Source organism: Calidris pugnax, unplaced genomic scaffold, assembly GCF_001431845.1.
Source record: "Calidris pugnax isolate Ruff unplaced genomic scaffold, ASM143184v1 scaffold183, whole genome shotgun sequence".
In the NCBI taxonomy this organism is placed as follows: Eukaryota; Metazoa; Chordata; class Aves; order Charadriiformes; family Scolopacidae; genus Calidris; species Calidris pugnax.
This window is the reverse complement of record NW_015090930.1, coordinates 811,207-828,311: the sequence shown is the minus strand read 5'-3', so window position 1 is coordinate 828,311 and position 17,105 is coordinate 811,207. Positions and strand designations below refer to the sequence as shown.

The window sequence follows — 17,105 nt, the reverse complement described above, 5'->3', positions numbered from 1 at the left end:
TGAGATAGGTAGTCAAATCAGTTCACTAAAACAAACTGGTATCATCTGTGCAGGTGTTCATGCACATGGCATGCATTTGTGTGCTGAGACCATGGAGATGCCACGAAGTGGACAATTACAGTGGCACAACTAAAATACAGTAGAATCACAGAATGGTTTAAGGTTGGAAGGGTCCTTTAAAGAGGCAAGGATATCCTTCACGAGATCAGGTTGCTCAGAGTCCCATTCAACCTGACCTTGAATGTTTCTAAGGATGAGGCATCTACCACACCTCTGGGTAACACGTTCCAGCGTTTCACCACCCTCAGTGTGAAAAATTTCTTCCTTGTATCTAGTCTAAATCTACCTTCATTTAGTTAAAAACCAGTACTCCTTGTCCTATCTGAACAGGCCCTGTTAAAAAGTCTGTCCCCATCTTTCTTATAAGCCCCCTTCAAATATTGAAAGGTCCTAATAAGGTTTTTTTAAGAAGGCACTTTCCCAGGGGGTCCTATTAACTAACTCCTTGAAGAGCTGGGAGTTTGCTTTCCTAAAATTCAGGGTCCTGACTTTACTCTTTGCCTGACCCATATCTTTCAGGACTGCGAACTCCACCAGTGTGTGATCACTGCAGCCCAGGCTGCCTCCAATCTTGCTGTCACCAATTAGCTCACTTGTGTTGGTGACCAACAGGTCCAGTAATGCTTCTCCTCTGGTGGGACTGTCTATTACCTGGCTTAAGAAGTTATCCTCCGTGCATTCCAGGAGTCCCCTGGACTGCCTATAGAATTAATAACAGCGATGGAGACCTCAGATACCACCTCCAGAAAACAGAGGGAAGGTGGAAAACAGCCGGAGAGAGCAGCAAAATCCTCTTCCTCTCCAAGTGGAAAGTCAAGGCATTAAAAAACAGGGGAGGCAGTGAATTGAGGGAGCAAGTCACACCTGGAATTGCAGGAAGGGATTCAGGCAGATGGGGCAGGAGGAAAGGTGGGCACGGAAGGAAAGATGCGGGCAGAAGAAGAATTAGTCACACGGGCTGGCTGTGTGTTCCTGCACAGAAAGCTCTCCTCTTCCCAGCCTCAGCCAGGGAGGTCCCAAAAAACACACATCAGGGAGGGGGCTTCTTTCAAAGTTTTACTTTTCCATCAGATGTCAGCAGGATGAGAGCCTGCAAGTGTGATGCCTCCTGTGGCTGGAGGCTTTGTCAATAGACACCCCTTGATCGGGCACCCTGTAGATACCAACCACAAGGTGCCCTTTGTTGCCTCAGTCTCTTAATTCTTACTCATAAGCTTTCAACCTGCTTGTGCCTATTTGTCAGAGACAGCTCTTCACAATCTATCCACTTCTTGATGCAGAGGGCACCCCCTCTATCCATCCTGTCTTCCCTGTTCCTTCTGAACAGCCTGTAGAATCAACAGCTGCATTCCCTCACGAGATTCATCCCACTGAGTTCCAGTAATGGCAACTAGGTTGTAGTTTTCTATTAGCATGGTGGCTTCCAAACCCTCCTGTTTGTTGCCCATGCTGTATGCATTGGTGTCAAGGCACTCCAGCTGGATTGCTGGCCTTGTCATTTTCTTAGAGGAACACCCTTTAATTCCTTTGAGGTGTTTCCATGGTGTTTCCCCATTAACTCCTATTAACTCAGGAGTCCCTGGCTCATCTTCATAAGACTTCAAGTGTCCTCCAGTGTGCCCAGCACGTCTCAGAGCAGCAGGCTGAGGGCCCTTGCTAACACCCTCTAGGGGTGCACCTCGGTGTTTCATCCCACAGCTTTTCATGGACGAGCCCGACAAGCTTAGTTTAAGCCTAGTTTAAAGCTCTGTCAGTCAGCCCCACTAGCTCACCAGCAAAGATCCTCTTCATCCTCCTTTGAGAAAGGTGAGTCTCATGTCATTTCCCCTAAACAAAGCAGCTTGAATGTCTCCAACACTCACAAGTACCAGGCCTTCTGCTCAAGGAACTGATAAGGCTAACACCCGCTTATCTCTTGTGTAATTCATGAGAGAGAGAAAAAATTCTCATCCTCCAGGCAGGAAGACAGTCTTAGACAGAGAATCACCCTGGTTTTTGTCTCTTGCAGGGCTACCTGTTTCTTCAGAAAGCTGCTATGCCTCGTGGTGACCTTTGCCTCCATTATCCGTGAAATGCCTATTAAAGTTCACACCCCTGCACATGCTAACGAAGATTATCGAAATCACGCTAAATGTATGTGACTGTAGCTCTCGTCTCCCCACCAAAATCATGCTGTGTGCTACTCCTAGGGGTGGGCAAACAAAAAAAGGGGACGACTCCTGGAGAGAATTTTTTGCCTGAGAGTTGTTTTTTTTCCTGAAGGAGATTTTTCCCTGGGGATACACAGAAGAGCGCTCTTATGGCCCTGTCAGCTGGACCGAGCTGGAACCAGGACAGCTTCATCTATCCCTCTCAACCTCTTCTTCTCTATCCCGTTGTTTCTTTTATTTTCCTTTTCTCTTTTCTTTCAAAGGAGGAACACAGGGCATACCGTACTGCTTGTCACAGCTCATTGTATACCTGTTATTAAGTACCACTTGCCATAATTTGTTGTATACCTGTTGCTAAGTAATGCAAGGCATACCTTACCGCTGGCCATAATTTGTTATACACCTAACCAATTATTGCAGACCTAGTTAAGACATATATTAATCACTGTGGGAATCTAATAAATGTTTGCATAGGGACCTTGAGAGTTGTCTCACCTTAGTCCACACTGCTGGGGATTTGCAAATCTGAGTCACTTACATCTCCCCCCGGCCCTTTGCTGAGTGGGACATGACAGCCAACAAGGCTGGTGTTGTGTAGGCCATCCCATCACCAAAAAAACCCAAAACTGTGGTGGTGGTGACACCAGCCACATAACCGTGTATTTACAGACTGGGTCCATGTTTTTCTTCCAGTTGTTGCTGCCCACAACTGGAAGGATAGAGAGAAAAATTACCTGAGCTCCAGATTCCCTTACCAATTACCCCAAGGCCCTGAAGTCTCTTTTGGTTGCCCTTGCACTTCATGTTGCGGCTCCATCACCACCCATGTGGAAGAGCAACAGTAGGTAATAGTCCAAGGGCTGAAGCAGGCTAGGAAGTTTCCTAGTGATGCAGGCTTCCCTAAGAGGAGGGACTGCCTGGCATATTGGACCCTCTGTTTCCCTCAGAAGGGAGTCACCTACAACTACAACCTGTCTTTTCTTCCTCATCCAGTAATTCAAATGTTTCTCTGAATCCTAAATTGTGTTTTAGGCTGCTATCACTGAATTAGGAAGCAGGTATGTTTGCATGGGAGGGACAAAATGCCAGAGGGAGGAAATGGTATCATTTAGCAATCACTGAGAGAGTAGGAATTAATTTTAGCATGCAGTTAAGCTCTAAATGGAGAACATAATCAACTTCATAAATCTCTACATATACACACGTCTCTAAGGTAAACAAATAGATTTATCATGTATAAAAATAAATGTCTCCTCCCTTCTACTACAAGGAGCCGTGTAGGGTATGGAAATGCCACCGTATAGAAAAACACTGAAGTGGATAAGATGCTGCAAGCAAAAAAGCCCTCTGGTAGGGTTTGAGAAAGGAGGCCTTCTCTAAAAAACTTGTCTGCTTGAGTAGAGAAGGACCCTGGCTTACAGACCGACAGCACTCTCTCCACCGAGTTGCTGCATCCAGCTCAAGGATCTGCTCCACTGAATTTCTGTATCACTGGGTCCCACCACCTGAAGGCAAGATGCTGACAAAGCACAGTGGTGGCACGTAGAGGTGCCAGGAGGGTGTATGCTGCCTCGTAAGGCTCCTGGAACCCCAAAACATTCAGCTGGAGGTTAAATCTCTTGAACACTGGTGTCTAAAATCCTATTATCCTCAATGGAGAGTGCAGCCAGGGGTTCAGCTCAGACTAACACGGGCAAGCGTTCACGGTGGTTGTGCAGTGACTACATCTCCTGTGGCTGCAAAGGGAGCTTAGACATGTCCTGCACACACAGACACCAGCAGTATCACAGTGCAGCAGAGAAAAAACACAGGGAGATCACATGTACAATTACATCATATATAACACACTCACACGAGGCTATTTCTTTAGTACCAATACAGAATATATTGTGCTGCTGGCTGGGTTTTAATAGTTTTCTGTGGTTTTTTTTTTTAACTATAAGTTAAAGGTTAAGTATGATGAAAGAAGTCAGAGGAAGGGGAGATAAAGTGACCTGGGAGCCTGCTCCTGCCTCAGGCAATGACAGATTCTGTCTTCTTTCCATGCTCTAAACCCAGGGAGAGCTGAGGCTGTCCTGCTACCTGTCTGCTACTCTTGGCCTTCCTGGAGCACTCATGTCTGCCTCCATACACTCTTTTGTATAACCTATAGGCTTTCTGCATAACCCATAGGCTTTGTGTAACCTATAGGCTGCTGCCCACTCCTCCCTTAGCCTGTGCATACCTCCCACAAAGCAGAACATATAGGAGTGTCAATCTCCTTAATTTCTCCTTTAACTGCTACTTAAAAATCCCATAGTTGATGCATGTTCACATCACTTAAACCCCTCCATTCATGCTTGTAAGAAAGCCAGCATCTTACTTCCTGAAAGTACTCCGGTTTGTTCCCTAGCAAAGTGCATTCTCAACAAGCAAATTAAAAATCTATTAATTATCAACCAAAGCAGCAACATAAAGAGGCCCACAAAGGGTTGCAGGTGTAACCTACTCAGGTCACCTTGTTCAGCCTACTTCATGCCCTCAAACTCACCATGGCTCGACTGCTGTCACCTCTGCCAGGGTCTTCAGTGCTCTGCAAAGGTCGCATAGATGTTTCCTTATCATGTGTACTGTGTGACTGCATTATCTCATCAACATCCTGCAAAGACAGAGGCAACAGTGGAAACACTTGTATCATTATTGACTCGTTTGCCAGAGAAGTCTCAAAGGGCAGCAGCCACTCAATCTGCAGTGGTCCTGACCTAAGAGCATTCACAGAGAAGTTCTCTTATGCCTGTAACTTTGTTACACAGAAACTAATTGCAGCTATCACAACATTATTGAGACACCACGAAGAACAGCATGCCTCCAAAATTGTAGCCAACTGGGTGTCTTAGATGCCAATCTTCTCAGGTACAAAGAAAATCTCTTCCACAAATCATCCCTCAACAAAATGTACATTTTGCAGCCTTTCTAGGAATTAGCAAAAGAAATGAGAATCCTATAATCATAGAATAGTTTGGGTTGGAAGGGATGTTCAAAGATCATCTAGTCCAACCACCCTGCAGTGAGCAGGGACATCTTCAACTAGAACAGGTAGCTCAGAGCCCAGACCAACCTGACCTTGAATGTTTCCAGGGATGGGGCTGCTTTGCTGCTTCCAAACGTGCATTTCTATCTTTGAGGTTTTTGTCAGTCTAGAAGAAACTAATATAGCGTCATAGAATTATTTAGGTCGGAAAAGACCCTTAAGGTCATTAGGTCCAACCAGTATGTGCAACAGGAAAAGAGACTTAAAATGCAAAATTTAGTGTGATATGGAAGGTGAAGGATCTGAATAAGGCTATTATGCCCTGCATTTCTACCATTCTCTTGCTCTGCAGACTTCAGCAATACCTAGTTCTTGTGCAGTTCTTTTCCACAAAGATGAGTTCCCATCCCCGTGGAGACAAACCTTAGCACATTACCTGAACGATGCCATCTGACAAGGTACCAGAAGACCAGGAGGTTGCACTGTCTTCCTTGTGCCTTTCACCACCTCTTTCTGAAGGCCAAAAGCTTAGATCTTTCTCTGTGGCTGTACTTCCCTTTGAAAGCAGTAACAGCTCAGCATTAGCTTGTGATCAGGAAGCTCAGATATTCCTTCAGGCAATGTGAATTACTGCAAACCTTTAGTAACACTTTGCTCTATTTCTGCCTTGTTTATCTATCTTTATTGCGTTTCCCAACTCCCACCTCTTCCCTTGCCCTATAGCTCTGCTGCAAGACGAATGGCAGCTCGATGACACTGACAGTTTTCTCTAGACATCTCAGAGTATCCTCAATTTTTCACACTACTTTAAAAAAATTAAGAATTACAGGAAACAACCTTTCTCCTGTTCTGTCCCCTAAAAAGCCCTGTATGTAAAGGAAACTGTACCAATGAAGCTGCAGAATCAGAAACCTTGAAACTGAAGTGTTTTGATCAGAGTAGTAAGACAGAAACTCTATCCAAGTTGTTTGGACATTTTCGCACTGCCATGCAGTTTCATCCTTGCCTAACCTAAAGCAACCCCTCCAATACTCTTATCACCTCTGCTGCAGGAAAGCATACAAAGGTTCACGGATTTTTCTTTGGTTGTTTAAGTTTTAGCACTTCAGAGGCTGCCTGAACCCCACCCCCACAAAGAAACACAAGCATTTAGGCCCGTATTTTGCCACTAACACTTCCATAAAGCGGGTATTACTGTATAAGCAATCCCACATCACAGAATGAGGTGCTGTGTCATATTGGTACTGTAATATTGGTAGACTGGCTCAAGAGCAAATTCTTAGTATCCTGGAGTGGTAACAGATATTTCAAATTATTCTGAAGTGTTTTGGATTTACACATTTTTCATAATTTGTCCTGTAGCAAAATCTTATATCTTACATATAATGCTATACATAATATATATATTGAACTCACCTTGCTGTGGGAAGAAGAGTCTTCTGATTCTTCATCTAAAGAAGGTAGAAGAGACATCATTCCTCTTTTTTTCAACTACGAAAATACACACACAGAGACAACCCAATTATTCATGACAAGAACAGTAAAAGCCTCTTTTCTGCTTGAAAACTGAAAGAAAGTTACCATTTCCAATTTTGGAGAATCACTGAACACCTCCCACCCTACATTAATGTAATTGAAAGCTGCAAGTACTAAGCACCTCTGAAAACTGGTACTTTTCCCTGTGCTGTAACATTTCAACATCACAGCTATAGTTGGGATACATTTTATTTTGCTCCATGGTGGTCTTGCTTTGGCAGGGGAGTTGGACTAGATGATCTCTATGGTCCCTTCCAACTCTAAAAATTCAGTGAAATTCAGTGAAAATACAATTTACCAAAAAACTCGGAACAGCTGATTATCAACAAAACTACACATCGAGCATTTTGCTGTTGATGGCTTGATGTGAACTTCATGTTGGATCTGCTCATGCTAAAAAACAGCCAGAGGCACATCTCTCTCCTGTCTTCTCCTAGACATGCATGATACTTAGTCCCTCTGGGATCACTAGGAAGCACCAAGGAGAGGAGAAGCAGTACTGATTCACAGCTGCAGGGGCACTCCTCTCTCAGGTGCTACTCCTCCTGGAGGAAGAAGGGCTATTGACCTTCCTTCTTTGGCTCTCAGGTAGGTGATCACAATGTAGTGCTCCACTTACCTGCTGACCAGAAACATCAGTCCCAATCAAGTCACTTTGTGCTAAGACAGAGGCTGTGGGTTCATCTCCTGATTCAGGCACTTCTTGCTGCAAGCGCTGGTGAAGCTCAGACATTGAATTCTTCATCCCGGTGAGGATATCTTCCTTTCGTTGGCACAGCTTTATGATTTCTTCTTTGACAGCTTCCATTTCTCCCTAAGAAGTAACAACATCTGTCAGCATCCATTTTTCTTAACCAAACAGTAAAGTAACAGGCGATACCAGTGATGTATCTTACTGGGACTGGGGCTATTTCCCCTTTTTCCTTTTTGGGGGCATTGGGGCAGTTCCCCATTGCCACTGCAGGAGATGTCCAGACACATGCAAAACAGCAGCAACAGGTTCAGCAACAGGACGGCGCTTGCCGCCTGTAATGCAGAAGTCAGTCGTCTGGAAGGAAGTGTGAAAGGCTGGATAACTAATTCTAACTGGGTCCTGCATAGCCATGGGAATACGGGTTTCCTTCAGGACAGAGGGAATGCAGCTGGGTGACATTACTCTGTGTGTCAGAGCAGGTGATGCTACTTCCAACTACCATCTCTGGCACCTGACACAAATCACTTGAGATAGCCTTGATGAGGGCAAAGACAGCAATAAGGGTATCTCAGGGCTGAGTCTTCTTTGCTGACACTGGCCTAAAAGAAGGAAAAATAAACCACTCGATGGGTTACAGTGAGATGGCTACGGACAAAACTACCCTATGTATTTGAATGTGATATTGGGAGCAATGGCCCCTAGCAAAGTACAAGAAAAATATTTAATGTTCTGCAGGGACTAAACAATAGCATAAGTAATTCTGCACTAACAAAAGGGGAAATAAATCTGTCTTGGTCTCCTCCCCTGCCCTTACAGCTTTCTGCAACTGCCTTTCCTTACCACCCAGTCTCCAGGTGAGCAAAGAAAGCACAACAAATCACAGAGTAAGACAGGAAAAGGAATAAAATGGCCTACTCCATTACTCAAGATTTTTGAAGCACTGTTGCTAGCTCAGAAAACTGAAACATGGCTAAATATTCCACTGCACGCTGGGCTCAGTCCACCAGAGCAAGGTTTGGTGCCAGGCTTAAAATAATAACAGCATGCTCTATCATGGAGTGAATAATGCTATGCAAGTAATAATCTGTGACAGATGAAAGCAGTAAAACTCTTGGTTCTGTTTTGACTGCAGCTTCTTCTGTTAATAACACTGGTGTGACTGCATGATGGGGAAGAGAACTTTCAAAGGACGTGGGAACTCTGCTCAGACAAGGATGTTTTTTCCTTTTGTACACTCAAAAACACAAGGAAAAATATTCAACAAGTAGAGGACAAAAAAAGTCATTGGAATGAAGAAACAGCCGTCCATGATTATTTGACATATTTTTATAAATGTCCATTAAGAACATTATGTCTATTTGTTTCATTGCAGGAGGAGACTTTACAGCATATGTTTACCAGCTTTGCAAACTTAGCTAGCCAAAAACTTCCTCAGAAGCCAAATCTCCATGAACACCACTTCTTCATCTGAAACCCCTCAACAAGATGGGCAATTCCATTGCCACGTCCATTCATTAAATGCTACAACTGTGAAATGGGGTTTTTTTTAGAACAAGAGCTATGAAACAGAGAGTTCTACATTCAAAGACAAAAACAAGGAAGAACGAGGAAATGAGTCATGCTTAGTACTAGCATCAAGCCTCCAACCACCTGGAAACAGAGCAGCTATGTACTTAGTAGCCTGCCAAGTGATTATAGTTATTAGACAAGTACAATGTATGTGTATTAACTTTATTGCGACTGACTGCAAAAAGCTGAGCACTTCAGAGGCACTTTATAAGTAGTTATTACACTTAGTTAGTCATTTCCTGATTTCTGCAGTGCTGTCCTGAAAACACAATCTTATTTTTGCATTAAATAATCAATTTGTCCATTACAGAAAGCAGCTGACTGCAAGGAGAAAAGCAACATGTGTTTATCAGTTGATGAAAACACAGTGTGGCAGTGAGGATGAGGAAAGGAGTCTAAAGAATCTAACCCTAACCAGAACCACCAAAAGTACCATTATATGGTCAGTGATCAGAATCAGTTCTCTCCTTATCCCAGGCTGCTACCTCAGTACCATTACCAGGATGCTGAGCACGGGCAAGCTATCAATGCTGCATATTGTTTCACCAAAACAGCTGTTAGCTGTCACAAAAACAACGCTCTAAATTTTTCTTAGAAGTTGAGATAGGTACGAATGACACATCAAAATCAATAAGGAGTATATTGAGAAAGATATACCCAGCTTGCAAATTCATATTAATTGTAGTATCTCTTGGTATATGTCAGTTTACATATGTGTAGTCATACTACAGCATTCAATTACCTGCCTGACTGTGGCAGGGAAGCACACTGCTGTTTCTCAGTACTCCGAGATGGAATGATTAGTGTTAGACAGGACAAGTAACAGACATGAGAGAGAAAACAATGCAACCCACCTCTGGACGATGAGTCTTCTGAGCCACTGGTTGATCTTCATGGGATATTTCAACCAAGTGGCTCTTTAAGAATTGTTTCAACTTCTCAATTTCTTGCTCGCATTCTTCTACTTTCTTTACAGCTTCCTGTGGAACAGTAATCCTCAATCAATTTAGAATTAAGTAGTACAGAAACAAACTAGTCAGAAATGCAACAAACTTATACCGAAGAGTACTGAAGCCTCCTTTGCATATGTAGTTAAATGTAAAAGAAACCGTGTTTGTTCTGCTAAGCTTGCGTAACTCTATCCTCACTAAGTTTATTATTCACTTGCTAAAGACAAACAAACTGCTCTATCCATAAGTGGAAGTATGGCAGGGTATTCCACCGAGGAGCACATCTTTGCTTATTCCAGACTAGAGCTATGAATATGGCTATAAAATGAAAATGGAGACATTTAATCACATTCACTACAATTTAGAATGGGTTGGGTTAAAAAAAAGAAAAAAAAAAAAGAAAAAGAGACATTACAAGGTTTCATATTAAGTTAGAAAGCCTACCTGGTATTTACTGGTGCTCACCTCTTTACTGCCAACCAGTTCTGCACTGACCAAAAAGGAACCGTGCAGTACACTGGGCAGACACTGCAGCTCAGAGGACAAGCCAACCACAGTATCTGACAATTTGAATACTTCCTATTAAAATGATAAGTATTTCCACTTCATGTAAGCTTCCTCTTCTTACATGACTTACAGGAAAACATATTATATATGTTCTAAACAGCCAAATTATTTTTAACTTTTACTCATTTGATAGTGACAGCAAAAATCTCATCAATGCCCATGCTTTTTGTTTGGGTTTTTGTTGTTTTGTTTGTCTGTTTGGTAGTGGTTTTTTTTTCCAGCAGCACCTGAACAGCCTGACAGGTGGAAAAATCTCCCTGCAAAGTGTACACAGACTCTGCCTTTCAGAGCAAAGAGTCTCCTGCTATCAACAGGAACGGTGCCCTTTCTTCAGCCACTTTTCACATAGCACCTGCTCTCAATAAAATGCAAACTAATAAAGTTTTAAAAGGAAGAAAACAAAAAACTATTTTCCCCCCTTAAAAAAAGAAAAAGCCAAATGGATTTGGAGAGGAAGATATTTAATTGTGGCCTATAATCTTAATGCCACAGTTAAGGAATCAAAGGACGAAAAAAAAAATAAAAATACAGTATGTCTTCTCCTGCGTGGTTTTAATGAGAAACTAAAAGTCCTTCTAAAAGGGAGATTCTCTTACCCACATCTTCATTTACACCTAAAAAGACTGTTTAGTAACAGGTAAAAATACACACTACCTCAAATTTCCTTGACTAATTAGAGAATATAAATGTTTTGTATACAGACTGCAATGTCTCCTGTCACAGGCCAATGTGAATATAGCCACTCGCCTGCAGATAACTCACCTGTCCCCTGCCTTCCACTGAGGGGCAAAAAAATCTTATTTTATGCTTTTCATAATATAATATAAATTATTCCACATATGTGTGACTGAATGTCTTCCTACAAGTGTTGCCCTTCTTTGAGTTATTTCCTGATTAGCATTTGCTCTTTACTTTTCATATTGTGCTAATACTAGAAGACCTACCCATTGTATTTGTTATGGAAGAGCTCACTAGAAACAAGCATGGTAAATCATCAGATATGCAAATACTGCCCCTCTCCTGCACAGAAAACCCATAGAAGCAGCTGTGGCTTCCAACTTCTCTTCCTGATGATGTTATTTAGGTAGACAGGTGTGGTCCTTGACAGGCCATAACAAAAACAGGTGGCAACTTTCAACACAGATCTAAGTCACCTGAAATCCTGCCCCAAAACATCCTATGATCCTATTACAGGATTACAAATCCTACCTATTACAGGTTTTGTTTCTGTTATACTTTTTCAGGTGTTGCAGTGTAACTTAATCATACAAAAGTTACAAGTGCAATCTCCTAATGCACCACCAATAGCAAAATATGGCCAAATGCACCTAAACACTACCATTTCAAAACCAATCCTCAGGAAAAAAAATCATAGAATCACAGAATGGTTAGAGTTGGAAGGGACCTTAAAGATCATCCAGTTCCAACCCCCTGCCATGGGCAGGGACACCTCCCACCAGACCACGTTGCTCAAAGCCCCATCCAGCCTGGCCTTGAACCCCTCCAGGGATGGGGCAGCCACAGCTTCTCTGGGCAACCTGTTCCAGGGTCTCACCACCCTCACAGCAAAGAATTTCTTTCTAAAGAAATCTAAATCTCCCCTCTTCCAACTTAAAACCATTACCCCTTTTCCTGTAGCTCCCTTCAGATATTGGAAGGCTGCTCTAAGGTCTCCCTGGAGCCTTCTCTTCTCCAGGCTGAACAACCCCAGCTCTCTCAGCCTGTCTTCACAGCAGAGGTGCTCCAGCCCTCTGAGCATCTTCGTGGCCCTCCGCTGGACCCGTTCCAACAGGTCCATGTCCTTCCTGTGCTGAGGACTCCAGAGCTGGACACAGCACTCCAGGTGGGGTCTTACAAGCGCAGAGTAAAAGAGTAGAATCACCTCCCATGACCCCCTGGCCACACTTCTCTTGATGCAGCCCAGGATGCAGGTGGCTTTCTGGGCTGCCAGTGCACACTGCCAGCTCATGTTGAGCCTCTCATCCACGAGCACTCCCAAGTCTTTCTCCTCAGAGCTGCTCTCCAGCCATTCTTCATACATATTTTATAGGAAACCTGCCTCCCATTTGCTTTCCTCTCTATCAGGGTATGTACTATTTTTCTAATGCAGCACTCAAAATGCCATCCTTTAATAGCTTTATCCTTTGTTATGTCTTAGCTGGTGCTAGACTTGTATTGTAGTACTGCTACCTTCAACCCATTCAACAGGACTGGGAAAAATCTTTTTGGCACAGTTTGATATCCTAACTACCAGGAATTGCAATTTTTCCAGTCTGTTTTCTCACAAAGAAATTTTCACTCAGCTACAGATTGCTGGATGCCTATTAGGTAAAGGCACATGCTAAGCAAAAAAAGGTCACAGCTGTTTCAAAAAGGAGAAAAATCTAAACCTTGACCTAATGCACCACATAAACCAGTTAAAAATCTCATGATAATGCTTCATAATTGCAAAGCTCCCTGTTTCTCACAGTTTAAAAGTGTTTCAAAAATTCTCAAGTATTTAATCTGGCAACTCGCTGAAAAAGGTACTTCTTACCACATCCGTTTTTCAGACATAAGGAATGGTATGGACTGAAAAAAAAGATCATAGGGACTGGCCCCATCCTCTTGACACCCCCCCTTGAAGTATTTATAAGCATTGATCAGATCCCCTCTCAGTCTTCCCCTCTCTAGACTAAAAAGACCCAAGTCCCTCAGCCTTTCCTCGTACGGGAGATGCTCCAGGCCCCTCATCATCTCTGTAGCCCTTAATGTTTCTAAGCATGGGGCAACCTGTTCCAGCGTTTCACTGCCCTCAGAGTAAAAAATTTCTTCCTTATATCTAGTCTAAATCTACCCTCATTTAGTTTAAAGAGGTGCTCTAACTTTTGTGGATCTCTTCTGGACCTATTCCAACAGGTCCATGTCTCTCCCATGCTGAGGGCTTTAGAGCTGGATGCAGTATTCCAGAGGGGTCTCACCAGAGAAGAGGAGAGGCAAAACCACCTCCCTGGGCCTGCTGGCCATGCTTCTTTTGATGCAGCCCAGAATACAGTTGGCTCTCTGGGCTGTGAGTGCATACTGACAGCTCATGTCCACCTTTTCATCCACCAGTACCCTCCAAGTCCTTCTCCCCAGGGCTGTTCTCAATCCCTTCATGCCCCAGCCTGTATTGATACCAGGGGTTGCCCTGACCCAGGTGCAGGATCCTGCACTTGGGCCTTGTTGAACCTCATGAGGTTCAACATAGGCCTACTTTTCGAGCCTGTCCAGGTCCCTCTGGATGGCATCCCGTCCCTCAGGTATGTCAACCACACTACTCAGCTTGGTGTCATCTGCAAACTTGCTGAGGGTCCACTGATGTAGTCACTTCAAGATAAGTTTAAAGACTTGAACTTTGCAGATGTGAGCAACTGTATGTAGCACTCAACTTCAATCATCAGTTGTGCAAACCTCGGCCATAAGGCATTTGGGCCTTCCTTTCTTCTACCATATGCTAAAACACATGGTGTCAGTTATAACTGAGTTGGAAAACTGAAATGAATTTTAAGACCGTCCAGTGTGCCTTGTTGTAGCATCAAATAACACAGAAAAAAGAACAAAAAAAATCCCCAAACCATTACACAGAAGATATAGTAGGTGTACTATAGGCCTGTAAAAGCAATATTGTCTAGTGATCAAAATTATAATAAAATAAAGGTGGTTTAGGTGACAGTAAAAAAAAATAATAAAAAAAAAAATCAATTACCTCCAGTAGGTCATTTTGTTCCTTAGTAATTTTTTCTAATTTCTTCATCTCTCTTAAGAGTTGTCTTGCTCTTTGGAAGACTGGGAAAGGTTGCATTTCCACCCCCGGCAGATGAAGTGTTTCTTCATAGGACTGTATATGAACAATGGTCTTCTGCATGGGACCAACATGGTCAAGTATAACCTATCAGGACACAGGATAGATGACAGATGTGATATTGAGTTGGAAAAATCAACACTGAACAGTTTATACTACTGTCATGATGTGCAAAAGTTCTCTCTGGTGAGTTTCCCATTTAAGGAGGAAGAATATTTTCATCTTGGAACAAGTGAAAATGCATGGTGAGGTTGTCTAAAGCAAGATGAAGACATAATCTACATTTACAATTCTGCTTTTTCTGCATATACATAAAGTTTGCACGGTGACAAAAAAATGGGTCACATTCAGATTAGTTAATTATCAGTAAGTGTGTCATTTCAAAGTGGTGCATCTTTGGCAGTGAACAGTTAAAAAAACTGGTGCAAACTCTCTGATGTCACTTTAGCCAACTCTGGCTCAACTTTTTTTGTGCTGCAAGCCAAACAGGAGATGTCCTATGTCAAAGCTAGCCTTTCATAATGGTCCTATAAACAGTCTTATCAACGTAGCAGAGATGATGAACCAGAGTGGAAGCCAGGAGAAACCTCTGAAGACGGCTTTCCTGTCAAAGTCAGCATTCCATATCACAACACCCCGAGCAGATGCCCAGTTTACAATCACCCTTATCAGCTTTGGATGAACAGAAATGTACAGTTTCATACCACGATACATGTTTTAAGGAAAACTCAATCAACTTACAAAGACAGAATGGCAATACCAACTCACAATTTCCTGGTTCTCCTAAAAATCCATTAAATCCTACTGATCCCTCATTCAGCTGGGAACTTCAGATGAAAAAAAAAATACAAATACAAACCTCCTCTGGGCCTTTTAATTGCTAATATTTTTCTTAAATTCTCTCTGAAAAAGATTTCAATTCCCAATTGGAATAGAGATGTTTATTCTCTTAATCAGCCTGTATCAGGATTTTTTAATTATTAGCATACTATCCAGGTTTTAATTTGAAGTAAGAAAGTAGGTGAATATTTTCCAGAAAAAATATTACTTTTGTTTTTCCATATAACGTAGGCATTACCAAATCATTCTCTTGATTGCAAATATGAGAAGTACAATGACATTTTTATCCCTCCCATAGAAGTAGAACCAATGCTTTCTGCATTTCAGTTAGCTAACAATGTGGACTGCATGTGGTATAAAAGAAAAGATACCACATTGTTTTGCTTTACTTCACTCAAACAGAGAAAGGAAAACCATCTGGCCAAGGTATCTTTGCAGTGAAGTCCCTGCATGATGAAATATTTTTATGCTAAGTCACTCCAGCCCACATTTTCAGAAACCTGCTAAATTTTGCCTTCATTTTTGGAAAAATAGTGCCCAATTTTCAAACTTTCAGGTTACTTACTGTTTGATCCAAGAGATGACTTGTAAATTCCCCAAAACAAATGGAGAGATGAAAGGGAGGGGGAAGAGACCCTCCAAGCCTTTCTGAGGAATGTCTCAAACACTCCCAAGTATCTAGAAATAAGGCTATAGCCACAGGGTGGATAATGTGGAGTCTGGATAATGCATACCTTCTGCTCAAAGAACTGATAAGGCTAACCAGCTTATCTCTTGTGTAACTCATGCACAGAAAACTCGCCTGAGGTGCCCAGAGAAGGAAGTTCTATGGAGACATGACACCCCTGCTTTTCATCAGCAAGGACAAGATAACAGGAATCTGTGTAGGTCTTTTGTTTCTTCACTGGGCCATGCCCAGTGGTGACCTTTGCCTTGTTATCCACAAAATGAGTACTTTCACACCCCTGCATATGTCAATGAAAATTACCGAGATGACGCTAAACGTATATGATTATAGCACCCGCTCCTCCACCCAAATCTTGCTACGCGTCACCTGGGGTAGGGGAGAAACCTGAGACAAAACTGCCACCGTAGCAGTGGGGCAGGACATACTGAAAGTGTGAACATAAAGCAGGAAGGTAAGTGCCTCTGGGGAGATTTTTCATAGAGGAGCTCCTAAGAACCAGAGACCTCCCCCATAGCTGGCTGAACCAAGGCTGGAACCAGGACCAGTGATCTCTTCATCTCTCTCTCCCCCCCTTGTTTCTTTTTTAAAGGTCTCTCTTTTAAAGTATTCTCTTTTAAAGTCCATAATTTATTGCATATCTGTTGCTAAGTAAGGCAAGGCATACCTTACTGCTTGCCATACTTCATTATATACCTAAATAATTATTGGGGACCTAGTTAAGACATATATCAATCACTATGGGAATCTAATAAATGTTTGTATATGGACCTTGAGAGTTGTCTCACCTTAGTCCATGCTGCTATGAACTTGCGGATGCGAGTCACCTCCCCTCTCTTCAGAGTGGGGTGTGACAGTGCAGCAAATGCCTCTGAGAGCCAGGCCATAAGCTTTATCAAATGGAGATGCTCAAATACAGCAGGTACATCTGACAACATACTCTTAAGCTACATACTTGAGCTATCCATGGGATTAGAGCTTTAATTTCAAATGTTTTTGTTCAAACGCTGACTGTGCTTCTTGAAAGGATCTCCCAGCAGTCTCACGCTGAGGTTTACATCGAGCAGTTGTCTTGAACCATGCAAACAGGATTCCTTTCAAATGAAACTAAAGAAGATACTCTCCAGAAGAGCCCCTGATGACACCCAGCCACCCACGGTTGTCCATTCTACAGGATCAGTCCAAATTAAGCCCCCAAGGCACATACAACACAGAGAGCAG

At 42.7% G+C, this 17,105-nt stretch overlaps 1 protein-coding gene across 4 annotated transcripts in view; it reads right to left on the bottom strand.

Annotated features, from left to right (window-relative positions):
- Positions 1-17,105, bottom strand: part of SYNE2 (spectrin repeat containing, nuclear envelope 2) — a 154,161-nt gene that overhangs the window by 76,587 nt on the left and 60,469 nt on the right. For all 4 annotated transcript variants that reach the window (XM_014951607.1, XM_014951609.1, XM_014951608.1 and 1 more), the window contains 6 exons: positions 14,264-14,446; positions 9,874-9,999; positions 7,376-7,570; positions 6,637-6,711; positions 5,657-5,776; positions 4,741-4,848 (listed from right to left, as the gene is read on the bottom strand). In XM_014951607.1, coding sequence (XP_014807093.1) covers positions 4,741-4,848; positions 5,657-5,776; positions 6,637-6,711; positions 7,376-7,570; positions 9,874-9,999; positions 14,264-14,446 — 807 coding nt within the window. The remainder of the gene's footprint in view (positions 1-4,740; positions 4,849-5,656; positions 5,777-6,636; positions 6,712-7,375; positions 7,571-9,873; positions 10,000-14,263; positions 14,447-17,105) is intronic.